Genomic DNA, 26241 nt, shown 5'->3' with positions numbered 1-26241 from the left:
TCCCAAGAATTGAGCGAGTACGGGATTGAGTTCCACCCAAGAACAGCTATAAAGGGGCAGGCCTTAGCCGACTTCGTGGCAGAATTCTCCTATGCTCCCGATATGGGAAGAGCGGAAGCCGACCTAAGCGACGATGCGCTAACTCGGAAAAGGAAGGTAGACCCAACGGGTCCCATCTGGGAGTTATACGTAGACGGAGCATCTAATGCTCGGGGGGCTGGCGCCGGAATAATTTTGATTAACCCCGACGGGAAAAAGCTGTGATACGCCCTTCACTACGGCTTCCAAGCCTCCAACAATGAAGCTGAATACGAAGCGCTCATTGTAGGGATAGAGCTGGCACAGAAACTCGGCTCCCATAACCTGCGAATACACTGCGACTCGCAGTTAATCGTGAACCAGGTTAAAGGAGATTACACCGCCAAGGAACCCAACATGGTCGTGTACCTGGCTAAGACAAACTCCAAACTCGATGCCTTCTCTTGGTTCGAGATTCACCAAATCCCGAGAGAACAAAATTCGGAGGCTGACGCGCTTGCTCGCCTCGGATCTGGCATCGACGAAGACGGATTGGGGACCGTACCCATTGAATTTCTCCCACGGCCATCCGTCTCCCGAGACGAAGTCGGGACCATAGAGGTGGCATCTCAGCCCACTTGGGTGGACTCAATTGTCGAGTTTTTGCGAAGAGGGGAACTCCCCGAAGACCGCAAGAAAGCCGATAAACTGAGGGCCTTAGCATCCAAATACACGCCCCATGAGGGCATACTCTATAAGCGCGGTTACTCGACGCCGTTGCTCCGGTGCCTCAATAGCGTTGAGTCGACCAAGGTCCTCCGCGAAATTCATGAGGGCATCTGCGGGAACCACGCCGCTGGAACTTCCCTTGCGCTCAAAGCGCTTAAACAAGGCTATTTCTGGCCTACCATGAAGCGAGATGCTTGCGAATGGGCAAGATGTTGCGATAAATGCCAGCGCTTCGCGGAAATTCCGCGACAGCCCCCGACCCCATTAAGCAGCATCATTGTCCCACGTCCCTTTGCTAAGTGGGGCGTGGACATCATTGGTAAGCTCCCTAGAGCGCCAAGGCAATATGAGTACGCCATTATCGCCATCGACTACTTCACTAAGTGGGTAGAAGCCGAGCCGCTCGCCAGAATAACTGAAGCAAACACAACAAACTTCATCTGGAAAAGCATCATATGCAGGCACGGTATCCCCGCCTCGATTGTGACCGACAACGGAGCACAATTTGACAACGCGCGAGTTGTTGGAATCGATCTAGGGTTTGAGAAAAAGTTTAACGCTTCGTTAAGCGGCGGAATTTTAAAAATTTTCTTTTTAAGTAAAACTAGTTTTTACTAACCTAGACAAGAGCATGTACATGTAAATAAAAACTAATATGAGCTATTAAAGTTACTAACCTTTCTTGAAGCTTGAACCTTGTAGAAGCTTTTGGAAAGTTGCAACGCTCGTCTCCCCTCGCAGCACGTCTCTCTTCCTTTCCTCGGCACCTCGAGCAACCACGAAAGTTTCTATCACTAAATCACTCGAAAAGAAGGAATCAGTGAGTGGGCACTTTTAAACACTACGACTTGAGAACGAGTCTCGAAGTCGCAGAGCTAAACACTAGGTCGAGTGAGGACCTAGGTGCCAAGACAAGAAAAAATCGAAAATAAACTAGAGAGAGAGAGAGAGGATTTCGGCCACAAGTTCTAGAGAGAGAGTCTCTCAAATCTCTTAAACTTGGATGAATTGAATTGTGAGGAAATGAGGCTCCTATTTATAGGAGAGGTCTCACCTTCAATAAGGTAGTTTCCTCTTCTATAGAATATCACATATTCATGAGCAAAATAACCCTTATTTCCCATTCCTCTTAGGCGCCCAAGGCAGCCTTCTAAAAGGCTAGGATTTGTTTCCTTTTTTGTTCCTTGGCTTGCCTATTACTCTCTTGGCCGAAATTCCCCATGCATGTGTGGGAAATTTGTTTCCTCTTTTTCTTTTGGCAAGTATCTAAATACATTTATGCACAAAATAAACTCTCTTTCCTTAGGTATGTTGGGCGCCCAACATGTCTCTAGAAGGAGCTTCTAGAAGCTTCTTCATTTATTCATGAGAACATGAAAAAGGCCCATTAAGAATTTTCAATAAAATTCTTATGAAATGAAATTAATTCACAAGGCCCAATTAATCATATTATGGCCGAGTGACATTAAGTCATCAAATGAACTTGTCAAAATTTATTGACATCCATTTCATCCATATGTCTCAAAAGACAAAAATACCCTTTCGACAATTTTCGTTCTTGTTTTGACTTAGCTTCCAGTTTAACTATTCCTATCGATGTGATTCGTGACAGTGACCTCATGGACCCAAATGAACAAAGCTTTAGCTAAACACTTGGACTCAAAAGTTCACAAACCTTTTCCAAGTTTAGCTTAATGCCAACTGACTCCACTAAAGAGCTGACACTGAAAATCTCTCGGTTCAAATGAATTTATTTTCTACTCAAGAATTCGACCTAATTATGATGAGCGGATCCACTGAATATTATCTATGTTTACCCTTCATGAATGTCATCAGCTAGTCGGGATTTACTAAATTACCATTTTACCCTTCTAGCTGTTATTTCCTCAACTCCTTTGTCGCTTGTGAATAAGTTAGAAACAATGTATTGACGAGGAGCTAACAAGTCACATTGTTTCATCCAAAAGAGTCAGGACTCAATTTGGACACTGGCCAGTTCATTTATTCACACTCCAAGGAACAAAGCATGAGGTGACATACATTGCATTTCAGCAATCTTGTACATGAATTCCATATCTATGAGAACTTCACAAAGTTACTCATGACAGACTCACAACTTAGTACTTCACCAATAGGCCTTGTTCGGAATCACATAGTGAGTCCGAACTTTGACTTTCTCAAATGAGAATACTAAGGTGTGAAATGGCATGTCTCATTTCAGGATTAAGGTAAGCATGATGCAATTCATACATAGTGACTTCGAGACATAAGAGGTTAAATGGTTTGTTCTTATCTTGTCTCTAGAAGTGCACTGGTCAATTCAGTACCTTCGGAAGATACCTAGAAGAACTATAGAGTTCCTAACTCTCAATGCCTCATAACCAGACATCATAGATTCTTCTAACAATCATACTGAGGTCAATAGTCCTTTGACCCTAAGATTGCGAATATATCGTTTTAAGCAAACTACGAAGAGTTTGTTCATGCAAATCTACATTTGTCTCTTCGTAAGTTGTTAAGTTTGTTTATGGACTAAAAGACTATGGTTTTATCATAAAGCTTCAGACAAGGAAGATTGAATGAACGTTTCAACTTTATTAATGAATGAATAGGCAATTACAAGCAAGAGTCTTCATGAGACTTTATTACATCAAATGTTCAAAATAAAGACTACAACTCTTCTTGTGGGCACCATTGACAACAAACTCCCACTTGACTCAAAGAAGGTGTGTGTAGTCCTTCATGCCTAATCCCTCACGATGTTGGTCGAAGACCTTGTTCGCTAGGGCCTTGGTGAATGGATCTGCGAGGTTGTCCACCGTTGAGATCTTCTTCACTTCCACGTCTCCGCGCTGCACGATCTCTCAAATCAAATGGTATTTCCTCTCAATATGCTTAGAGCGCTTATGGCTTCTAGGTTCCTTTGAGTTAGCGACAGCCCCACTATTATCACAATAAAGGGTCATGGGCTCGTCGACGTTTGGAACAACTTCCAAATACTTAAGGAACTTTCTAAGCCATACAGCCTCTTTGGATGCTTCACAAGCAGCCACATATTCTGCTTCCATTGTGGAGTCAGCAATGCAAGATTGCTTAATACTTCTCCACACAACAGCTCCACCATTAAGGATGAACACAGATCCCGAAGTGGATTTCCTGGAATCCTTATCCGCTTGAAAATCGGAGTCGGTATATCCCGTCATAGTCAGGTCAGTACCTGAGTATGTAAGCATCAAGTTCCTAGTTCTTCGAAGATACTTAAGAACATGCTTAACAGCAATCCAGTGCTCGGGTCCAGGGTTGGATTGGAAACGACTAACTACGCCAACGGCGAAACATATATCAGGTCGGGTGCAAAGCATAGCATACATGAGGCTTCCTACGGCAGAGGCGTAAGGAATTTTCCTCATGTCTTCAATCTCTTGTGCAGTCTTGGGAGACTGGTCCTTAGAGAGTGAAACTCCATGCCTAAAGGGTGTTTGACCCCTCTTGCAGTCTTGCATCGAGAAGCGATCCATCACCTTATCAATATAAGATGCTTGAGAGAGCGACAGGGTCCGGTTTTTCCTATCTCGAAAGATTTGGATTCCCAGAATGTATGCAGCTTCTCCTAGATCCTTCATATCGAATTGCTTTGCCAGCCAGACCTTAACCTCAGATAACTTACCCATGTCATTACCAATGAGTAGTATATCATCGACATATAGTACCAGAAACACAACTTTGCCTTCGTGTATTAACTTGTAAACACAAGGCTCATCTATTGACTGTTCAAAGCCGAAGCTCTTTACAGTTTCATCGAATCTAATATTCCATGACCTAGATGCTTGCTTTAGTCCATAAATGGATTTAAGCAACTCACAAACCTTGGTCTCTTGACCTTTATCCACGAAACCGTCTGGTTGAGCCATGTAAATGCGCTCGTCAAGATTGCCATTCAGAAAGGCTGTCTTGACATCCATTTGCCAGATCTCATAGTCGAGAGCTGCAGCTATGGATAGGAGTATGCGGATGGATTTAAGCATCGCGACTGGCGAGAAGGTTTCTTCATAGTCAATCCCTTCTTGTTGGGTATAACCCTTTGCCACAAGTCGTGCTTTGAACGTCTCGACGTTCCCATCAGGACCCCTTTTCTTCTTGTATATCCACTTACACCCTACGGGTTTAATCCCTTCAGGAAGGTCTACAAGTTTCCAGACTTTGTTGACATACATCGAGTGCATTTCAACTTTCATGGCGTCAAGCCAAAGTTTTGATTCAGAACAAGCCATCGCTTGGCTATAGGAAACAGGGTCATCCATGTCGGAGACGGCTACAAGAGAGTCTCCATAAGACATGTACCTGTCAGGCTTTTGAGTAGCCCTCCCACTACGTCTAAGTACTACTTGACGAGATTCTGATGAGTTAGGTTGTGTTTCAGTTGGGGTAAGAACAGTTCTTACAGATGAGGTAGAAGCTTCCTCACCCAACTTTTCTTCAAGCACAATTTTGCTTCTAGGTTTCGCATCCTTCATAAAGTCCTCCTCAAGGAAACGAGCATTCGTGCTAACGAAAGTCTTATCGTCCTCGGGACTATAGAAAGTAAAACCTTTGGTTTCCTTCGGATATCCTACAAACAGGCACAATTCTGACCTACTAGCCAACTTGCTAGTCTTTTGCCTCAGCACGTGTGCAGGGCAACCCCAAATTCGGATGCGGCCAAGATTCACTTTACGGCCAGTCCATCGTTCATAAGGAGTACCAGGAACCGTCTTGGACGGAACTTGGTTCAGAATGTAGGCGGCTGTTTCGAGGGCATATCCCCAAAAGGAAAGCGGGAGTGATGAGTAACTAATCATTGATCTAACCATCTCCATAAGAGTTCGGTTTCTTCTCTCTGACACTCCGTTTTGTTGAGGTGTGCCAGGTGCGGTAAGCTGAGAAGCGATACCTTCTTCTTTAAGAAAGTCATCGAACTCTCCAGACATATACTCACCACCTCGATCAGATCGAAGGGTTTTGATCATTTTGCCAGTTTGCTTTTCCACTAAAGCCCTAAAGACCTTAAATACGTTAAAGGTCTCGGATTTGTGTTTAAGCAAATAGACAAACCCATATCTTGAGTAATCATCAGTGAAGGTAACGAAGTATTCGTATCCTCCACGTGCCTGTTGGTTGAGCGGACCACATACATCAGAATGTATTAGTTCCAGCAACTCAGTGGCTCTTCGACCCTTATCGGAGAAAAGTCGCTTAGTCATTTTTCCTTCTATACAGGATTCACAAATAGGTAGTGAGCCTATTGCAGAGGCTTGGAGTGGACCATCCCTCACAAGTCTCTTAATCCTATCTAGACTGATATGACCAAGTCTTAAGTGCCAGAGGTATGTTGATTTTGTTAGATCGGAGGATTCAGAAAGTTTGATCCTCTTTGGCTCCCTAATTAGATCATTATCTATTTCGGTGTCTAAAAGAGAAGGTTGAGTGGGATAGATGTAGAAAAGAGCATTCTTCATACATGCATCAGTGACAAAAGAATTATCAGGAAACGAAATACGAATTCCATTCTTTATGAACTTTAAACAATAATCTTGCTCACGAAGACGAGCAACGGATATTAAGTTCTTCCCAAAGGTAGGAACAAAATAAACATTATTCAAGTTTAAAGTGCGGTCTTCAAAAGACAGCGTCACGGATCCCACAGCCTTCGCGGACACCAGGCTCCCATCACCCCATTTGAAACAGAACTCGCCTTCCTCTAAGATTTTGGTTTTCTTGAAACCATTCACGGAACAGCAAATATGGTTAGTAGCAGCGGAGTCAAGAATCCACGTTGATACATTATCAGCTACTAAGCATGCTTCGGTAACTAGTACAATACTATGTTCCTTTGCTTTGAGATAGGCGGGACAGTTCTTTTTATCGGCCTTGTAAGGTCTCTTCACAGTTCCAGAGGCGGAGGCTTTTTGCTCAGTAGCATGTGCCTCTCCTTGATTCCTCTTTCTCTTAGTGAGACCTACAGCAGTGTGAAGTTCCTCCATAAGCTTGGTAACAGTGTACTCTAGCTTCTTTATGAAGTAGTTCATCTTGGAGGTATCAAGAGATGTGGGGAGAGTTTCTAAGATCATATCTATGATATTCTTCCCATCAATCTCAGATCCTAGGATTTCCATTTTATTCAGAAAACTAATGATCAGTATCATGAAGTCACCAACAGGAGTCCTAGCCTGCATATGACAGTTCATAAACTGTCGGACTGCTTGTAGCCTTGTTTGACGCCTTTGCCCTCCAAACATCTCAAGGAGATTGTAGAGCATGTTAGCGGCAGTCTCGATGTCACGATGTTGCTCTTTCAGCATATTGTTCATAGATGCCAAGATATAGCACCTCACAATCTCATCGGATCGAAGCCAGGCCGCTAAGGCGTCATTGTCCTCTTGAATTGAATCATCATTCATCAGAGGAGGACACGGGGTGGTGAGTACCCATTTGTGCTTGTTAACGGTAGGTATTATGTCGAGGTTATGTTTCGAATCTACGTAGTTTTCGTTTTCGAGTTTGATCGAGGAAAGAAAGATTGAGAGATGGTTGAGAGACATGTTGCTTATTTAAGTTGAAACAAGTTTATGATTAGTCTTTGGTTTAGGATTTAAGTTTTATTAAGACTTTTTATAAAATCCAAAGGTGTTATAAACTAAACGATAATTTACTCCCTCAAGAGAAGGCCGCAAAAAATCTCCATTTATAAGTAAATGACACATCATTAATGCTAAGCCAAGATGTCAGTACATCATTTTGACTAGCCACCTTGTAAATTGGTTTGATCACTCACATCCTTTCGCAGAGCCTTAAGGAAGGATACTAGGGATTGAGCCTAAGTGTGTTACCAACCACTTAGTCCAAAAGATCAGCTTTGAAAAACAATCCCCCAAGGGGAGGCCTTGCCATCATTGCATCACTCTCGGACGTAGCTCATTGAGCAATGATCGAAGCAATAACGCCTTGGAGTACTCACATTTAAGTGAGGGTCGCAAGAGCGGCTCTTAGTCCCACGTTATTGCATCTTTCATTAGTGTTGGGGATCGCGGGTTACAAACAACGAGTATAACCCTCCCACTTAGTTTTTGGAGTTGGTTCATCGACTCTTTTAAGTTCGGAAACAGATTTCCTAGTTAGAGAGCGACAGAGCGGACAACTAGAAGAGAATCCTAGATCGACATGTTCAGAGCAGTATTAGTGCATAAAGGCACAAGGGACATACTCGATCTTTTCCTATTTTCTATTTCGGGAAAGTGCGTGAGGGAAGTGTGAACTTCAACTCACTCGAACACTTGAAAGTTTGAGATTACACATCTTTTTATTTTTCGGCTTGTCTACAAGGAGACCTCCCACTCAAAATTTCAAGAGCATATAGATTTTGAACATATGTGATATAGATATAGTTTTGAAAACATTTTGAAAACTTATTTGATTTGGATGACAAAATATTTTCAAGTTTGAAAGTGAAAACGGTTTTTCAAAATTCAAACTAGTTTTGTAAAAATTCAATTTCAATTAATCTTTCAAAAATCAAAACTTTTAATCTTTACACATCATGTTTATAATCATATGAAAAACATTTTTGCTCAAGAAAGTTTTCTCATTAGAGTTCTATAACTCATGGTAGTGGGGTTTGAAAATCCGGATTTCTAAAAAACTGGAGTTTCAGACAGCCGCGCACCTCGGAGTAAAATCGCCATATCTGGCGGCTCCAATGTCCTTTTCAGCCGAAACCGGTGGCATTGGACAGAGGACAGACAGAGCTTTAATTTGATTCAAGAATCATTAAATTTCGATTTCTGAGCAGAGAGTTATGCCGCTTTTAATGCGGGTTTACATTCCAGCTCGAAGAAAAAGAAATAAATTAAAGCTTCGTCCTTTTAGGTGCGAAAAAGAATCGAGTGTAACGGAACGTTTTATGAAGGTTATTAAAGCTTTTATTTGTGTTTTATTAGCAAGGTAATAACATAGAATAAAAGAAATAATCAACATGCATAAAACGATTCAAGTAAATAAACGAAACTAGCAAGAAAACAAAACTAGTCACAAAATTTTACTCGAAAATTCTCAAACCTTTAAAACACGTTTTTCAATATAAAAAATTAAAAACTTTTAGAACTGATTCTAATGTGTTTTAACATCATCCCAAACTCATAGAAAATCAACATGGTTTTTAATTTAAAGGCATGAGCAATAAATTAAAAAAAATCTAAGATTACAATTCTAACTTGTCACAAAATTAGTAAACTTTCGAAAACGATTTTCAAGCTCATAATTTAAAAACATGCACATGCATTCCTTTGACCATAGCTCTGATACCATTTGTTGGAATCGATCTAGGGTTTGAGAAAAAGTTTAACGCTTCGTTAAGCGGCGGAATTTTAAAAATTGTCTTTTTAAGTAAAACTAGTTTTTACTAACCTAGACAAGAGCATGTACATGTAAATAAAAACTAATATGAGCTATTAAAGTTACTAACCTTTCTTGAAGCTTGAACCTTGTAGAAGCTTTTGGAAAGTTGCAACGCTCGTCTCCCCTCGCAGCACGTCTCTCTTCCTTTCCTCGGCACCTCGAGCAACCACGAAAGTTTCTATCACTAAATCACTCGAAAAGAAGGAATCAGTGAGTGGGCACTTTTAAACACTACGACTTGAGAACGAGTCTCGAAGTCGCAGAGCTAAACACTAGGTCGAGTGAGGACCTAGGTGCCAAGACAAGAAAAAATCGAAAATAAACTAGAGAGAGAGAGAGAGGATTTCGGCCACAAGTTCTAGAGAGAGAGTCTCTCAAATCTCTTAAACTTGGATGAATTGAATTGTGAGGAAATGAGGCTCCTATTTATAGGAGAGGTCTCACCTTCAATAAGGTAGTTTCCTCTTCTATAGAATATCACATATTCATGAGCAAAATAACCCTTATTTCCCATTCCTCTTAGGCGCCCAAGGCAGCCTTCTAGAAGGCTAGGATTTGTTTCCTTTTTTGTTCCTTGGCTTGCCTATTACTCTCTTGGCCGAAATTCCCCATGCATGTGTGGGAAATTTGTTTCCTCTTTTTCTTTTGGCAAGTATCTAAATACATTTATGCACAAAATAAACTCTCTTTCCTTAGGTATGTTGGGCGCCCAACATGTCTCTAGAAGGAGCTTCTAGAAGCTTCTTCATTTATTCATGAGAACATGAAAAAGGCCCATTAAGAATTTTCAATAAAATTCTTATGAAATGAAATTAATTCACAAGGCCCAATTAATCATATTATGGCCGAGTGACATTAAGTCATCAAATGAACTTGTCAAAATTTATTGACATCCATTTCATCCATATGTCTCAAAAGACAAAAATACCCTTTCGACAATTTTCGTTCTTGTTTTGACTTAGCTTCCAGTTTAACTATTCCTATCGATGTGATTCGTGACAGTGACCTCATGGACCCAAATGAACAAAGCTTTAGCTAAACACTTGGACTCAAAAGTTCACAAACCTTTTCCAAGTTTAGCTTAATGCCAACTGACTCCACTAAAGAGCTGACACTGAAAATCTCTCGGTTCAAATGAATTTATTTTCTACTCAAGAATTCGACCTAATTATGATGAGCGGATCCACTGAATATTATCTATGTTTACCCTTCATGAATGTCATCAGCTAGTCGGGATTTACTAAATTACCATTTTACCCTTCTAGCTGTTATTTCCTCAACTCCTTTGTCGCTTGTGAATAAGTTAGAAACAATGTATTGACGAGGAGCTAACAAGTCACATTGTTTCATCCAAAAGAGTCAGGACTCAATTTGGACACTGGCCAGTTCATTTATTCACACTCCAAGGAACAAAGCATGAGGTGACATACATTGCATTTCAGCAATCTTGTACATGAATTCCATATCTATGAGAACTTCACAAAGTTACTCATGACAGACTCACAACTTAGTACTTCACCAATAGGCCTTGTTCGGAATCACATAGTGAGTCCGAACTTTGACTTTCTCAAATGAGAATACTAAGGTGTGAAATGGCATGTCTCATTTCAGGATTAAGGTAAGCATGATGCAATTCATACATAGTGACTTCGAGACATAAGAGGTTAAATGGTTTGTTCTTATCTTGTCTCTAGAAGTGCACTGGTCAATTCAGTACCTTCGGAAGATACCTAGAAGAACTATAGAGTTCCTAACTCTCAATGCCTCATAACCAGACATCATAGATTCTTCTAACAATCATACTGAGGTCAATAGTCCTTTGACCCTAAGATTGCGAATATATCGTTTTAAGCAAACTACGAAGAGTTTGTTCATGCAAATCTACATTTGTCTCTTCGTAAGTTGTTAAGTTTGTTTATGGACTAAAAGACTATGGTTTTATCATAAAGCTTCAGACAAGGAAGATTGAATGAACGTTTCAACTTTATTAATGAATGAATAGGCAATTACAAGCAAGAGTCTTCATGAGACTTTATTACATCAAATGTTCAAAATAAAGACTACAACTCTTCTTGTGGGCACCATTGACAACACGAGTAAGAGATATCTGCGATCAATTGAAGATCAGCAAGACCTTCTCCTCGCCGCGTCATCCTCATGCCAAGAGCCAAGTCTAGGCAGTCAACAAGACTATCAAAAGCAACCTTAAAAAGAAGCTCGAAGACAAGAAAGGCGCTTGGGCCGAGGAATTGCCATTCGTCCTATGGGCATATAGGACAACCGCGCGAAACGCCACCGGCGAGACGCCATTCTCCCTTGCATATGGGGTCGAGGCCGTGGTTCCAATTGAAACCGAGATACCCACATTCCGAATCGATACATTCGACGAAGCGGACAACGACAAGGCCATGCGCCTTGAGTTGGACCTAATCGATGAAAAGAGAGCGGAAGCATTCATACGCCTCGCCGCACAGAAGCGCAAGGTCGAAAGATACTACAACTCCAAGATCAAAAGGCGAACCTTTGCCGTCGGAAGCCTCGTCCTCAGACGAATGTTCCAGAACACACAAGTCCAAGGCGCCGGCGTCCTAGGCCCGAATTGGGAAAGCCCTTACAAAGTCCGCAAAGTCATTCACGACGGGACGTACTACATCGAGCACACGGACGGAACTCCGATTCGCCACCCGTGGAACGCGGAGCACTTGAGGCAGTACTACCATTAGCTAGCGTCCCCCGCATTTTTATCGCTTTTATTTCCTATTTTCAATAAGGCCTACGAGCCAATGTTTTAGGATTTTAATTTTCTCGCAAGTTTTTCGCAAAAGTAATAAAACTCAAGTTTTCCGTTTCAAATTCCGTTTTATGCAAGTTTTCCGGTTATCAACAATTAACTTATAACCCAAAAACTTGGGGGGGCTAGCTATGGTAAGGAAACTCTCAAAAGAACATGCTCCACCAAAAAACCTAAGACGCCTACATGGCGCACTTAAGACGCCTACATGGCGCACGTAAGACGCGTAAAGGCGCAACCCGTAAGACGCCTACATGGCGCAACCTAAGACGCCTACATGGCGCACGTAAGACGCGTAAAGGCGCAACCCGTAAGACGCCTACATGGCGCAACCTAAGACGCCTATATGACGCACATAAGACGCGTAAAGGCGTAACCCGTAAGACGCCTACATGGCGCAACCCAAGACGCCTACATGGCGCACGTAAGACGCGTAAAGGCGCAACCCGTAAGACGCCTACATGGCGCAACCTAAGACGCCTACATGGCGCACGTAAGACGCGTAAAGGCGCAACCCGTAAGACGCCTACATGGCGCAACCTAAGACGCCTACATGGCGCACGTAAGACGCGTAAAGGCGCAACCCGTAAGACGCCTACATGGCGCAACCTAAGACGCCTACATGGCGCACTTAAGACGCCTACATGGCGCACTTACGACGCCTACATGGCGCAACCCAAGACGCCTACATGGCGCACTTAAGACGCCTACATGGCGCGACCCAAGACGCCTACATGGCGCGCTCAAAACGCCTACCTGGCGCGGCCTGAGACGTCCACTTGGCACAATCCGGCACACGTAAGGCGCCTACGTAGCATGGCTGACTCGCAGTTGAAAATACTTAAGAACGCAAACCGTCCAAGTGACTGGAGTGTTTGAAAAGGTATCCTGCTGAGGTAAAAGGATGGGCAAAACCATTGACACAAACAGTTGACCATCTAAGCATGCCATAAAAGATGAATGTGCGAAAACATTCATAAGAATAAATAAATAACTTCTCATAAAAAGAAAGGGGTAACTGCCTCAAATCCTAGAAAGCATGCACTAAGACAAGTGCGCTAAAGGGAAAAATCCTAGTAAGCAAGCACTAAAACAGGTGCGCTGAATGGAAAAACCTAAAAAGCATGCGCTAAACACTTGCGCGAGAAAAATAAAAAAAAGAAAAGTCACTCGGCGGGATCGTCGCCTACAGGATCGGCCCCCGTCGAGTGATGGGAACAGCGAGTCGAAGAAGTGGAAGGTGACCCCCCGATAAACATTCTCGGTAGCTGTGGCGTCCCGACACTCCACCGCCGCCGCATGTCTTGCCTCCTCGACTCCGACATCAAAGTCGTCTTGAAGGTCGGACGCAAGCTGTTCCGCCGCGGCTTTCTCCTCGGTGACCCGAGCCACCTCCTCCACCAAGAAGTCGCGCTTACGCTCCGCACGAACACGGGCAGCCTCGCTTGATGTAAGCTGGCCCTGAAGAATGCCAACTTCTTCTGTGCGCGATTCCAACTGACGTCGAAGGTCCCGCGCTTCACTCCGGAAGACCTCCGTTGATCGAGTCGCCACTTCGAGGGCTTGAGGTTCCGTCGTTAGCTCCTCAGCCATCTTTGCCACCGCTGCCTGAGCACGGTCGCACTTGCCGCGGGTAACTCCCAATTCCACGCGAGCCTCCTGAGTGAGAACCCTGCTCGGGGTGGGCCAACTGAGACTTCGCTTGAGCAAGCTCTTCCTGGGCACGGCTCATTCGCCTGATAAGGTCGTGAAGGATCTTCTCGCCCCGGGTCGCTCGAGCAAGCACCTGAGAAGGCAAAAAGATAATTTAACAAAAGATAGGTTCATCACAAACGAGGCACGGGAAACTTACTCTCTGTGCATCGCAAACGCGGTGACGAAAGAACTCCACGTCGCTGCTGGCCACAACGCTCTTCCACATCTTCATCGAAGATTGAGCAAGGCCCAGGGAGCATTCCCCCCTAACCTCCGCAGCCTCCACGTCGACCATCGAGTTTACGTGCTTGGAGTCAGAAGACGTGTCTGGTAAAGCCGAGGAGGAGGGTCGCTTCAAAGAAGCGCGAGGACCGCTCCCCGTCCGATGATCGGTATCGGGTTTCTCCCGACCGTTCCGAGCAGCAATCCGACAACGGACCATCGCCAACGACTTCGGGTCCCGAGAAGCCTTCGCTAGGCGCGCTCGAGCCCTCGCCCTAGCCGAAGAGACTACAAAAGCAACAAAAGTCAAAAACCTAAGCTAAAAACAAAAGCAAGAAGTGTGAAACATCGACATACCTTGAAGATCGCCACTCGAGAGAGATGATGCGGCGCTGGGGGAACTCTCGGTCCGCTGGCTAGGTGGAAACGGCGGGAACCACCCGGTGGAAGCCATCAGCTCAGGGGAACGAAATCGTTCGACGGCTTTCCGAGCCTCCGACATTCCCCGGATCGCGGGCCACGAAGAAACTGGGTTGCCCGGGCGCAGGGAAGACCGCGATGAGATTGCGAAAATCACTCACGGTCATTACCCGCTCAGTCTGGCAATGCCACTTCATGTGGCACATCGTCACTATGCGGTAGAATGCCGGGCTCATCTGACATGCGTGCACCCCCAGACGGGCGAGAAGCTGCTGAACGATGGGTTGAAACGGCAGCCGCAACCCGCAGTTGAGACTTGCAATTGAAACTGCGGCAAATCCACGACGAGGCCGGAAAGGGCGGTCACCCTGTAAGGGACGGAGAAGCGCCACGGACGGAATGGCGAATGCCTCCCGGAGACCGACGAATGTCCGGTAGGTGAGCGAGCTCGAAGCATCGACCCCCGAACAATCGAAGTCCTCGGGAGCAGCAAGGCCCTCCTCGGGATACCACTCCGTCCTCGCAAGCGACCTCACCGATACTAACGCCTCTGCATCAGGGGTCTCGGGCTGAGAACCCCCTGGCTCCACGGAAGGACCCCTGCCCTCCGACACAACCGCGGCAGCCGCCGACGGTACCTCGGGACGCTCCGATGCGAGGCCTTCGGCCCCCGGACATGTCTCCGACTCACCTCTGGGATCTTCAGACTCGGGACCAAAGTCGTCCACGCAGTCTATCTCGTCGAGAACCGACTCTAGCAGAGTCACCGCATCCGCGTCCGTAGCATCTCCCGGCACGCCTTGAGAGTCCAAGTCGGACTGCGGCACGTCGAGGCGGGCTTTGTCACGAACCTCCTCGCCAACTAAGTTGATCACGAGGCGAGGGGCAGGTTCCCCGGACGCGGGATGATCAAACTCCCCACCTGTATCGCGTCCACTTGGCGCGCACTCTTCGTGAGGCTGAGCAGCGGGCACGGTCGCACCCAGCTCGCCTTCCTCCAGCCACTGCTCTACTCCGCTTGGATTTTCTTCCACGTGCAGAGGAACTTCCCTTAATCCCGCGAAGAGATCGTCCTCTGCGTGTTCAGAACCCTGAAACAAGAGAGAGAAATCAATCTCGGGACTCTCAGCTGAGAAAAGGGGAGGGACACCCATAATGCAAGCGTAAAAGAGGAAATAAGCGTGGAAAAGAGAGAAAAAATAAAGTGAGGAATAAAGAGAAGGGGGGAGGCCTATTTATAGACTTCTAGGGGGGTAGGAGTCGAAATCCTACTCCCACAAGGAGCAAAATCGGAGAAAAAACTCCAAAAAGTCGGAGTTCTCCCGCGCAAGGCGCCAAGCCCACGCGCCGCGCTGCACAGACCGCCCACCGCGCCGTCCAGGGCACGCGCCGCGCGGCCCCTTAAAAAAAAAAAAGAAAGAAGAAAAAAGAAGAGGAAAAGATTTTTCCTCGGGGTCACAAAACACGGGAAATATTTTCCTCAAACACCCAACTAGAAGAACAAAAAGTTCATCGCTGGGACGCCTCCCGAGCAACGAACTTGGGGGGCTAATGTTGTCGGTCGTTTTCGGAAAACCCGAGACGCCAAGAAGGCACGTCGCTCAAAGGGCCGATGGTCAGGCCGGAGGTCTTGAAGAGCGGCAAGTCTTCAAGCCCTCGCCCAAACTCTTGACTCCTTGAGTCGAGCTTCGCTCCTCGAGTCGAGCCTTGAGTCAGTCTCCTTGAGTCGAGCCTTGAATTGTTCCTCGAGTCGAGCCTCGAGTCGCTCTCGAGTCGCTCCTCGAGTCAAGCACATAGTCGCTCTCGTCGAGTTGAGCCTTGCTCCTCGAATCGAGTCACTCTCGTCCAGTGGAAACCTTCACATTTCGCGTGGGAAGAATGGTATTCGAAGACCCCTAAAGGCCCGCAAGAGCCCGGCAAGACGAGCCGTTCGCCGCGCTCACAGCGCGCTGCGCCGGCCAGCCGTGCGGCAAGCAGCGCGCCGCGCCAGCAAGGCAGCACGCCGCGCCGGCCAGCCGTGCGGCAAGCAGCGCGCCGCGCCAGCAAGGCAGCACGCCGCGCCAGGCAAGGCATCCTACGCCGCGCGTTCTGCGCCGCGCATCCCGCGCCGCGCCCGGTGACCTGCGCGCCGCGCCCCCTGAGTCGCGCGCCGCGCGCCTCCACTTGATGGCATGCGCGTTCCTAGTCCCACATGGACGAAAAAGGGACCTTCTAAACCCCCTCCCATTGAGGGAAAATCCATCCCATTGAATCCTATTCAATTCAATAGATTCTCTTCATCTCCTATCGACACGCTCGATTTCTTACTCTTCTCTGCTTCTCTGGATGCCATATTTGGCCTGAAGCAGACTCTCTTCTCTCTCCCCCGTTCTCAAAGGTTCTGAAGCACTCACGGGGACTTCCCGAACGTTGCTCCCTTTGACTGAACGTTCTCCGGTGCTCAAGCACGCCCCTAGGGTTCTCGACTAGAGTTCCCCTCGCGCGTCTAACACGCTAGACGCGTACGCGATCTCCGAAGTTCTGAGACGCTGCCGAGGACTCCTCGCGCCCCGTCTCCTTCGTCGAGCATGCCTCTCCATCAAGGCTCCGCGCCTCATATTGCGTCCTACACGCTTGAACTACGTTCTGACCTGATCCCACGCACGGGTACGTAGGCAGCCGACAACCAAGGCACGGTCACTCCTCCTCCTCACCCCCTACCTTTCCCGAGAGGCGGGTTGATCGGAGAAAACCCTAGCTCGAGACTATCAAGTTCACACTCTTGGCCCGGGTGCGATCACTTGGTCCGGCCTTCGATCGAACCGCCCGAGGTTTTAAATAGTTGTTCATTTTCGTGCGACAACAAGACCTATTGGTGAAGTACTAAGTTGTGAAGATGTCATGAGTAACTTTGTAAAGTTCTCATAGATATGGAATTCATGTACGATAAAGGAGCCCCTTAATGTCCTCAAACACCTATAAATACCCCCTCTCACTGAGGGGGAAGCCATCCAAGAATTTCCTATCGATACGCTCGAATTCTCGCTCTCCTCTGCTTCTCTGGATGCCATATCTGGCCTGAAGCGCTTCTACAAGTTTCTCTCATTCTCAGAGGTTCCGAAGAACTCTCGGGGACTCCCGAACGTCGCTCCCTCTGATCGAACGCCGAAGCTAGTACCCAGGCACGCTCCTAGGGTTCTCCACTGAGAATCCCCTACGCCTCTAACACACTAGACGTGTCCGCAATCTTCGAGGTTCTGAGACGTCACCGAGGACTCCTCCGCGCTCTGTCTCCTTCGTCGTGGACGTTTCTCCTCCAGGCTCCGCGCGTCATACTGCGCTACACACGCCCTGAACTACGTTCTGACCTGATCCCAGACACGGATACGCAGGCAGCCTACAACACAAAGGCACGGTCACTCCTCCTTCTCACCCCTTCTCTCATCTGAGAGGTGGGTTGATCGGAGAAAACCTAGCTCGAGACTTTCGAGTTCACACTTTTGGCCCTGGTGCGATCACTTGGTCCGACCTTGGATTGAACCGCCCGAGGTAGATAATCGTTGTTCATTTTCGTGCGACAACATGATACACGTTTACAAGTCCACAAAATGAGTCATAACTAATCTTGAGTTGACACCTCGTTAATCATCTTCAAAATTTCAAATTAATGAAGAAATTACATGTGTCATACTGCAACAAATCATTAATATTTAATTTCGGCATTTTAGCTAAATAATAACAATTAAGAAATTAAACGTGTCAATATGTGACAATTATTTTCTTTAGTAATTGAATGACATTCGGCCACTATGGATCAAATCCCTTGGGCTTGCCAAATAAATTCATTATTAATGAGTCAATAGGCCATAATACAATATTTGGTCATAGAAGAAAAATACTCATTTCGGGTTAAGAAAGTAACTTAAGTTTATAGCTAATTTTATTTGGACTTCAATTTGTGCTAGTGCAACGTATCCTAATATTTGGTCTTGTTTTGTGACCTCGTCGACAACATATAAATAAGTGGTAAGAATAAAATATAGACTCAAAATCTCACAAACCTTATCCAAGCTTTCATTCTTGATATCACTCGACTCTACTAATGAATATCACCGACAATCTCTCGATTCATTATACGTTTACGTTTTCTTTTTTATGAAATACTTAAATTATTACATTGATCCATATTATACTTATCGACTTTACCATTCGTGAACACCATTAACTAGATGAGATTTACAAATTATCATTCTAGTAATTATTTCCTTCAACTCTTAATTTGTTGTTTGTGAATAAACAAAGCATACTACGTAAGATGTAGATAACATGTCACTATGATTTAGTCAAAATTAATTCATCTATTTGATTACCAACACCTATTCACATTCTTCATAACAAGGTATGAGGTGATATATATTGCATTCAAGCAATTTTGTATACGAAGTCATAAAAAATTAATAATTTTATCTATTTTTAATAAGCGTAATTTAGGTAATATCACAAAATAAGTGATCATATGACCGAAACTTGACATAAAACTTTAAGGTTGTGAAGAAAACTTGACAAAAAGACTAGGTTAAATGACATATTTTTTCAATGATATATTTGTACGATTTCAAACATGATGTGGTGAGTACTTTTTTTTTTTAGAAAACGTGGCCGGCACCACGGACGGAATATCATTAAGAACCCTCATTTATGGCGGAGGAATACCGTGGTTACAACGATCAATATCTTTGATAACTTCCGACATGGCGCATGGCGGGACAAGCCCCAACCATCGCGACGCCGAAGAGAACTTAAGAGCATAACGAGCCAAATTATGGGCTGCAAAGTTACAAGAGCGAGGGATAAAAGAAAACTCTAAAAGGGAAAAAAGAGGTTTACAATTCTTAATATCCTCAAGGAGAGTGCCTAGTTCCGTGGCCGGGCTCGAGTCCCTCTTAATGGCTTGGACCACCTCAAGACAATCCGAAGACACGACCACCCTATTACACCCAAGCTCCACCGCCAACCGCAAGCTTCCAAGAATGGCGAAGGCTTCCGCAAGGACCGGAGAGAATCCCACGTTCCTCACCAAGATTTCCGAAGCAATAACCCACCCCCGGTGATCCCGAACCACGCACCCGGTTCCGAACTTCCCTTTGCGGTTGTCGATGGCCGCGTCCACACACACACTCACCACACCGGCCGGTGGGGGCTGCCAAACCGGGGCCGACGGCGAAAGAGACGCGTGAGGCTGCGGTCTAGCGGGGTTGGCTTTCCGGTACGAGTCGAGAAAACCCCCGGCCCATTCCACAAGATCTCCCGGGCTCCACTTATCCTTCCCCCTAGAAACGTTATTCCTATGGTTCCAAATCTCCCTGATGTGGTGAGTACTTAAGCGTGCAGGAGCTCATGAAGAATATACACAATTATAACTTAATTAGCTAAATATTAAAAAATGCGATTAAACACTTGAACAAATCTTTGGTGATTTTAACTTTGTTTGAGCTATTTTTATTATTAGATCATATAATTAAAATTTAAATGTAAAAAATTTAAATTGGATATGCATACATGACTCCTCGTGTTTAAATCTATATCATTTCTTATATATCTTTGCATCTTAATTATTCTACCAAGATAATTATAACGAAAGAATTCCATTTTTATATGATTAATTTGTATCTACAATTAGTTAGATTGTATACATGTCATGTAAACAAAACAAAGAATTAGTTGTTTGTCTCTTCCTAAGAGATATATTTTTTGCTGCGGCATATGCATACATATATAAGCATTTATATATATATGCTTATTTTAATATTTAAAAAGGTGGAGAATCTTTTCGTCCTAACTGGGTGTGGTCTACTAATTTTCTTTTTCCTATTCTTGTGCCATTAAATGCTAAGAGAGCATGTCTAATTATCACCTTTCTCTTGAAAATTAAAGTTTGTTTTTTATGCCTAAAAAATAATTTTCTAGTTCTGTCACTGCCATTGCCAAGATTACGGTTACACATTACTTTATATTTTTTTTTTTCTTTTAGTCAGTAACTTTGAGTTCATATTTTCATATAAAATAAAACATCCGAATCGTGTACTTTAAAGTTAAAATATTCAGGCTCTGAAAGCAATGGAAGGAGGTCTAGAACTTCAGTAATATCTGCTTCGTTTTCACTGGTTAAATTAACTTATTACCCTTCAGTTAATAAGATACTCCAAACGATCCAGTGTCCGAGCAAAATAGCAAAGTCAAACGTTGTAATTGTCAAAATAGTCAACTTTTGGTTTATTTTTAATGTGTAGCTAATATACCACATTAACAGTAAAAAAATACAAATTTGCTCTTATTTAAATAATATCAAATCAAAATATTTGGAAGATTCCCGCGTCTAAAAAAGAAAGAAATGAAATTGGAATCGTGAGAATAAATGCCAACTAAAACAGATTCACCGTGATAAATGCATATCTAACAAATCCACCGTGATAAATGCTTATCTTTCAAACACGCAACCAAACCTACACCGCACGAGAAAAAATTCAAAAACAAAGTCAATTAACAGCAATTAACAGATATTAACGTTAATTAATATCAGAATTGAAATCGTTCAAAAACCTACATAACAGCAATTAACAGATATTAACGTTAATTAACAGGATTGAAAATCGTTCCATACATGAACCAGCTGGGAAGAACAAGGAAAAAATTCAAAAGCAAAGTCAATTAACAGCAATTAACAGATATTAACGTTAATTAACAGGATTGAAATCGTTCAAAAACCTACATAACAGCAATTAACAGATATTAACGTTAATTAACAGGATTGAAAATCGTTCCATACATGAATCAGCTGGGAAGAACAAGTCCACATCGTACATTAGACATCAGCTGGGAAGGAGGATTTTCCTCTGCCGCCCTTCGATCCCCTTTGTCGCATTCACGAGGCCTTCGACAGGTCCGGCGTGCATTGCGCCAACCCATACACCACCTCCGACCCCGGATCCAACTTCTTCCCTCCGCGAACTTCCTGCCCTCGGAGTTCGCCGCCTTCACTGCGATCTCCGACAACAGGGCCTTCACTGCGATCTCCGACAACAGGCTATACGCCGTCAGCACGATCTGGTTGTCGCCGCCGCTCGAGACCCGTGAGAGGTTCGTCGGGGCGAGGCTCAGGACTGCATACACATGGCTCTTTTCTTTTTGTAGTAATAATAATATTGGGCAATTAAACGTTGAAATTCGTTAAACAAGCATTAAAAGTGGATCATTGGTTGACTTTTTCATTTTGATTCTTTCAGTTTATATAAAACCAACATTAAAAAAGTAAGGGCAATTTAGGTAGAAAAAACACGTCTGATTTGTCAGCTCACCCATATTGGCTATTCTGCAAAAGTTTCTCAAAGGTTGGCTGTTTTGCAATCTAAACGTTTGGACATGGCTAGTTCGTCTAATTATCCTTTATTTTATTAGGTGGTTAATTTTCTTTGTATAACAGTTTACGAAGTGACTTGTTTGAATTTTCTTTACACACCTACAATGGTTCTACCTTAATTTCTTTTTATCTTTTATCTTTTTCTGTTTTACTCTTGTTTGTATGATTCATGTGGTCGAATATGTGGAAATGCCAAATAAATGGTGGAGAAAGTATACAGAAAAAGGGGAAAACCTATAATAAAAAAATTTAAGCTTGGGAAATTGAGAAATTACTCATTTTTTTGTTACATGTCTAAAAATTTATGAAGGATTTCATGTGTGTCCGAAACGTTTCTCCGAGAAATGCGGCAACTTGCCGCCTCTTTATTTTCCCATCACTTGTTTGATAATTGTTTCTCTATTCTTTTTATTCTAATCTAATGGTCTTTTCAAACCGTATATAAGTAAACTCTCCCCGTAAAGAGAGAGATAATTTTAAAATATAATCAATAAAGACAAAGCACATTGATATAGCTGATATACTGCTCTAATTTGACCCTTTGGTGCAATGTGTGATAAATCACCCAGCTCAATGCCAATTAGTTTATTCCTCGTTCCCATTTTTCTTCCCTCGTCACCTCTCTCTCTCTCTCTCTCTCTCTCTCTCTCTCTCTCTGCTGTGTTGCGTATGAAGAAGAGCTGTTTCGTGTTAAAAGTCAGCGTCTCTCTCCCTCTCTCCAGAGAAATTAAAATTCCAAACGCATCTTCAAAATCCCATCTTTGAGTCTTGACACACACAAACCCCTATGCCAAAAACCCCATCACCGCATAAGATCAACAATTAATTTGCATGCCCTTTCTCACGTCAAAAGAAATTCAAAAACCAAAAACAAATAAGCAAGAAGATAGGTAGCGCTAGGGTTCATTAAGATGACAGTAACCCAGAATGTTATCATCTAGTGAAAGGAATTTCCGGAACTGAAAAAAGGTGTAGCGCTAAAACATGGAGCCGAATTTCCAAGGCGACTTGACAGATATATTGCGAGCGAGCAGTGGATCATCCAATAGCAACAACAACAACAACAACGCGACCACTTCGGGCTACGGAGATTTGTTGCCACTTCCGACCACCTTTTCAGAGGAAACCCAACAAACCCTCCTCGCCGGAGACGCCTTCGGAGATCCCTTCTCCAACACCAGAGATCCGCTCCTCCATACTCCAGCCACCGCCTTCCTCGGCGCCGCCGGAGGCTTCTACGCCGCCGACGGAGCCACGTTCTCCCGGATGCTCCAGATCAGCCCCGTCGCCGGAGTTCCGAATTCTGCGGCGGCGGAGTCGGTGATTAAGGTGGGAGACACCGCCTGCGACGCCGGAGGGCTTCAGATCTCGTCGCCGAGAAATCCGGGCTCTATGAAAAGGAGGTATGACTTAATTCAAAATATACATTAAGATATGTTATTGGGACAAGTTGGATTAATAATTAAACAATTGAAGACTCGTTATTTAATTCATTAGTTAATTGTACCCAGTAATAAATGATGTTGGAGAGGGCTTTGATTTCATGTATTTTATTTATATATTATATTTTCTGTTTTTTTCTGGGAAGGAAATTCTTGTATGCGCTTGGAACTTGGATTATCTTAGTGATATAAACTTAAATGATCTAATAAATATGAACTCAATTTTGGGTGTACAAATGTTTAAGGGGTTGTGGTTCTTCAATTTTATTTCTATCATGATCTTTTATTCTTCTCCAGCAGTACGGTCAACATTAATATTGCCAAAGTTATGAATTCTTTCCATGATGATTGTACAAAAGTTTTAATCAGTGACTTGATCAAAAGGGGTATATAGAAAGGGACAAGAGTTTGTACATCATCAAATTATAGAGACTTAATACATATGTATCTTTCATTTTATACACACATGTATGTATAATATATATATATATATATATATATATATATATATTAAGTATATACCTGAAATGAAGAGAGAGTGTGACATGTAAATAGAAACTCATGTATATATGTATAAATGTTGGTGACCAATATTTTTCAAGTATACCTTCTTCAGACTTTCTCTAAAGAACACAGTACCCTAAAATAATGTTACAGTTACACCCAAAAGTGGTGGAACTCAAGCACTAATTGTGACACTCGCTTACACACGCACACAAGTCGTTCTTTATTAGCACCAAATGAACTATATGTCTAAAAATACTTTATTGTTATGTTTTTCTACTAAATTTGGGAGTTTAAGAATGCCATATAAATAGTGCGTATATATATTATATATTATAACACATATATGGATACAATTGGCAGGAAGAGTCAGGCAAAGAAGGTGGTGTGTATTCCAGCCCCAGCGGCAGCGAATAGCAGAGCCAGTGGAGAAGTAGTTCCGTCTGATCTATGGGCTTGGAGAAAGTACGGCCAAAAACCCATTAAAGGCTCTCCTTATCCAAGGTATATATACATATATATATATATATATATATATATATATAATATAATATAATAATTTAGTTTCTGGTAAACATGTCTCAGCTCAATATATATTGTGTTTGTATGTACACATCATCAATGCTTCATTTTCGGTAACGGACAATTTATTCTTAAGGAAAATAAGTAAGCCTGCTATTTTTCACTATCAATATTTATTATCTCTGACTACCATGCTACTAGTATAAGCTCTATTTTATTTTCTTTATCTGAATATACTAGTACTAGTTGAATAATAATATATTATTATTTTCGTAACTATATTTATTGGAAGTCTTCTGCGTAAAATAATATTTCGAGAAGAATCAGCATAAAGTATATCAACGTCTTAATTACTACTACATTTTCCTAAACGGTATTTAAGTCATATGTATTCTACACACAAAGTCTCGAGTCAAAGTTTCAATATTTGTTGGTTGATCTAACTTATAGAAAGCTATATAATTTTAACACTCTTTCTTTCACTCCAATGTCAGAACTCAGCTATCCACAGTGCACACACATTAGTTTATAAACGTTGTGAATAGAATAAATTATATATCGTAATCATAAGATCATATCAAACAAATAGTATATATACTATCATTGTCAGAATCATTACCCTGATATGAATATTCGTGTATATATTTTCTTTATCAGAGAATGATTAGTTTTCATCTACATAATTAGATAGAGAAATTTCATTCAATAAACTCAGTAGTGTTCCTAAAATAAAATAATAAAAAATAGAATACTGCGTTATTTATTACAAAACTAGATGTTTATACTAAGATTTCCTTAGATTCTAATCATTCTAATACCCTAAACCCACTCACAAAATCTCTACCCACATAATAGAAAAAAAAAATCTCTCCCTCCCACACTCCCACCCCATCAAAATTGGACAACAGTCGAGGCGACCCGATCAGCCCGATTCAGAAGTCGAGGGGACCCCAATACCTAGAATATAAAGCCTATTCTTGATTTTTGGTGTTTGAGATAGGTCTATTTCATGAAATTTCGCAAAAGATACGTATATATAACAAAGCGTATGTATATACATATATATATAAATACGCATTATACTCTCAGGGGCTATTACAGATGTAGCAGCTCAAAGGGGTGTTCGGCAAGGAAACAAGTTGAGAGAAGCCGTACAGATCCAAACATGTTGGTCATAACATACACTTCCGAGCACAACCATCCATGGCCAACTCAGCGCAACGCGCTCGCCGGGTCAACTCGGTCACAGCCGACGAAAACTTCCAGCAGCAACGCAAGCTCAAAGAGCTCTCCAAACATCGCAAGCCCTAAGGGAGAGCGAAAGTCCGAGATTCTAATGAGCATTAACAGCAACAGCAACAACGCTAGCACTTCAACCACGAGCGCTTCGGTCAAAGAAGAGAACGTTGACCACGACAGCATGGATCAGAAGCAGCTCATAGAGAGCTTGGACGACAGTGCGTTTAGCGGTAAAGTGGGGTTTGGTTTCAGGCCAGCGAACTCGAACCCCAACGACCAAGATTTCTTTGCTGATTTGGGGGAGATCGAAGCTGACCCTCTGAACCTCTTGTTTACCCAAGCTGGTTTCTCTTCACCCACTGATTTTCAGCCAAAGGATAAGAATAATAATGATACCAATATAAACAATACTAATAATAATGATGAAATCAACAAGGGTTTAGACCCTTTCACTTTGTTTGACTGGTCAGAAGGCAACAGCCAAAGGGGATAGAGTTATACACATACAAAAATATATATACCTCATATGATCACACACTCGAACTCTCTTTTCCTTTGTGCTGTAGGGTTTTTCTCTTTTCTTTTTCTTTTTGTGTTTGTGTAGCTAGCAAAGACCTAATCTCATGTTGTGGATTTAGGTTTTTTCATTTCTTCCGGTTTACTCCCTTTTTTATACAGATTATTAGGGATTTGTATTTTTGTTAAATTTAATTATTTCATTTGTACTTTTACGAAAGGAGAAGAGAAGAGAGTAGAGGAAAAAAAAATAAAAAAAAAGGGGAGCAACAGCAACGTAGTCCCTACATTCCTTTTGGAATATTGGTGGATGGGAC

General features: G+C 43.1%; 1 protein-coding gene across 1 annotated transcript; it reads left to right on the top strand.

The window, feature by feature from the left end:
- Positions 1-22294: 22294 nt before the first annotated feature.
- On the top strand, positions 22295-26023 carry LOC149384857 (putative WRKY transcription factor 14). Its single transcript, XM_089626242.1, has 3 exons — positions 22295-23104; positions 24011-24151; positions 25259-26023. The coding sequence occupies exons 1-3, from the start codon at positions 22686-22688 to the stop codon at positions 25899-25901; spliced, it is 1203 nt and encodes a 400-aa protein (XP_089482368.1). The 5' UTR covers positions 22295-22685; the 3' UTR covers positions 25902-26023.
- The last annotated feature ends 218 nt before the right edge of the window (positions 26024-26241 follow it).

The sequence above is a fragment of the Urtica dioica genome, chromosome 9, assembly GCF_054948205.1.
Source record: "Urtica dioica subsp. dioica isolate 48M chromosome 9, U.dioica_male_clone48M_v1_H2, whole genome shotgun sequence".
NCBI classification, from domain to species: Eukaryota; Viridiplantae; Streptophyta; class Magnoliopsida; order Rosales; family Urticaceae; genus Urtica; species Urtica dioica.
The sequence above is the reverse complement of the archived record's forward strand: the minus strand, read 5'-3'. Positions and strand labels throughout refer to the sequence as shown.

What these genes read in the sequence shown, in the direction of transcription:
- LOC149384857 (XM_089626242.1), top strand. Translation starts at nt 22,686, where the DNA reads ATGGAGCCGAATTTCCAAGGCGACTTGACAGATATATTGCGAGCGAGC. An exon ending in CCGGGCTCTATGAAAAGGAG is followed by an intron (nt 23,105 to 24,010) that starts GTATGACTTAAT and finishes TACAATTGGCAG; the next exon opens with GAAGAGTCAGGCAAAGAAGG. An exon ending in AAAGGCTCTCCTTATCCAAG is followed by an intron (nt 24,152 to 25,258) that starts GTATATATACAT and finishes TTATACTCTCAG; the next exon opens with GGGCTATTACAGATGTAGCA.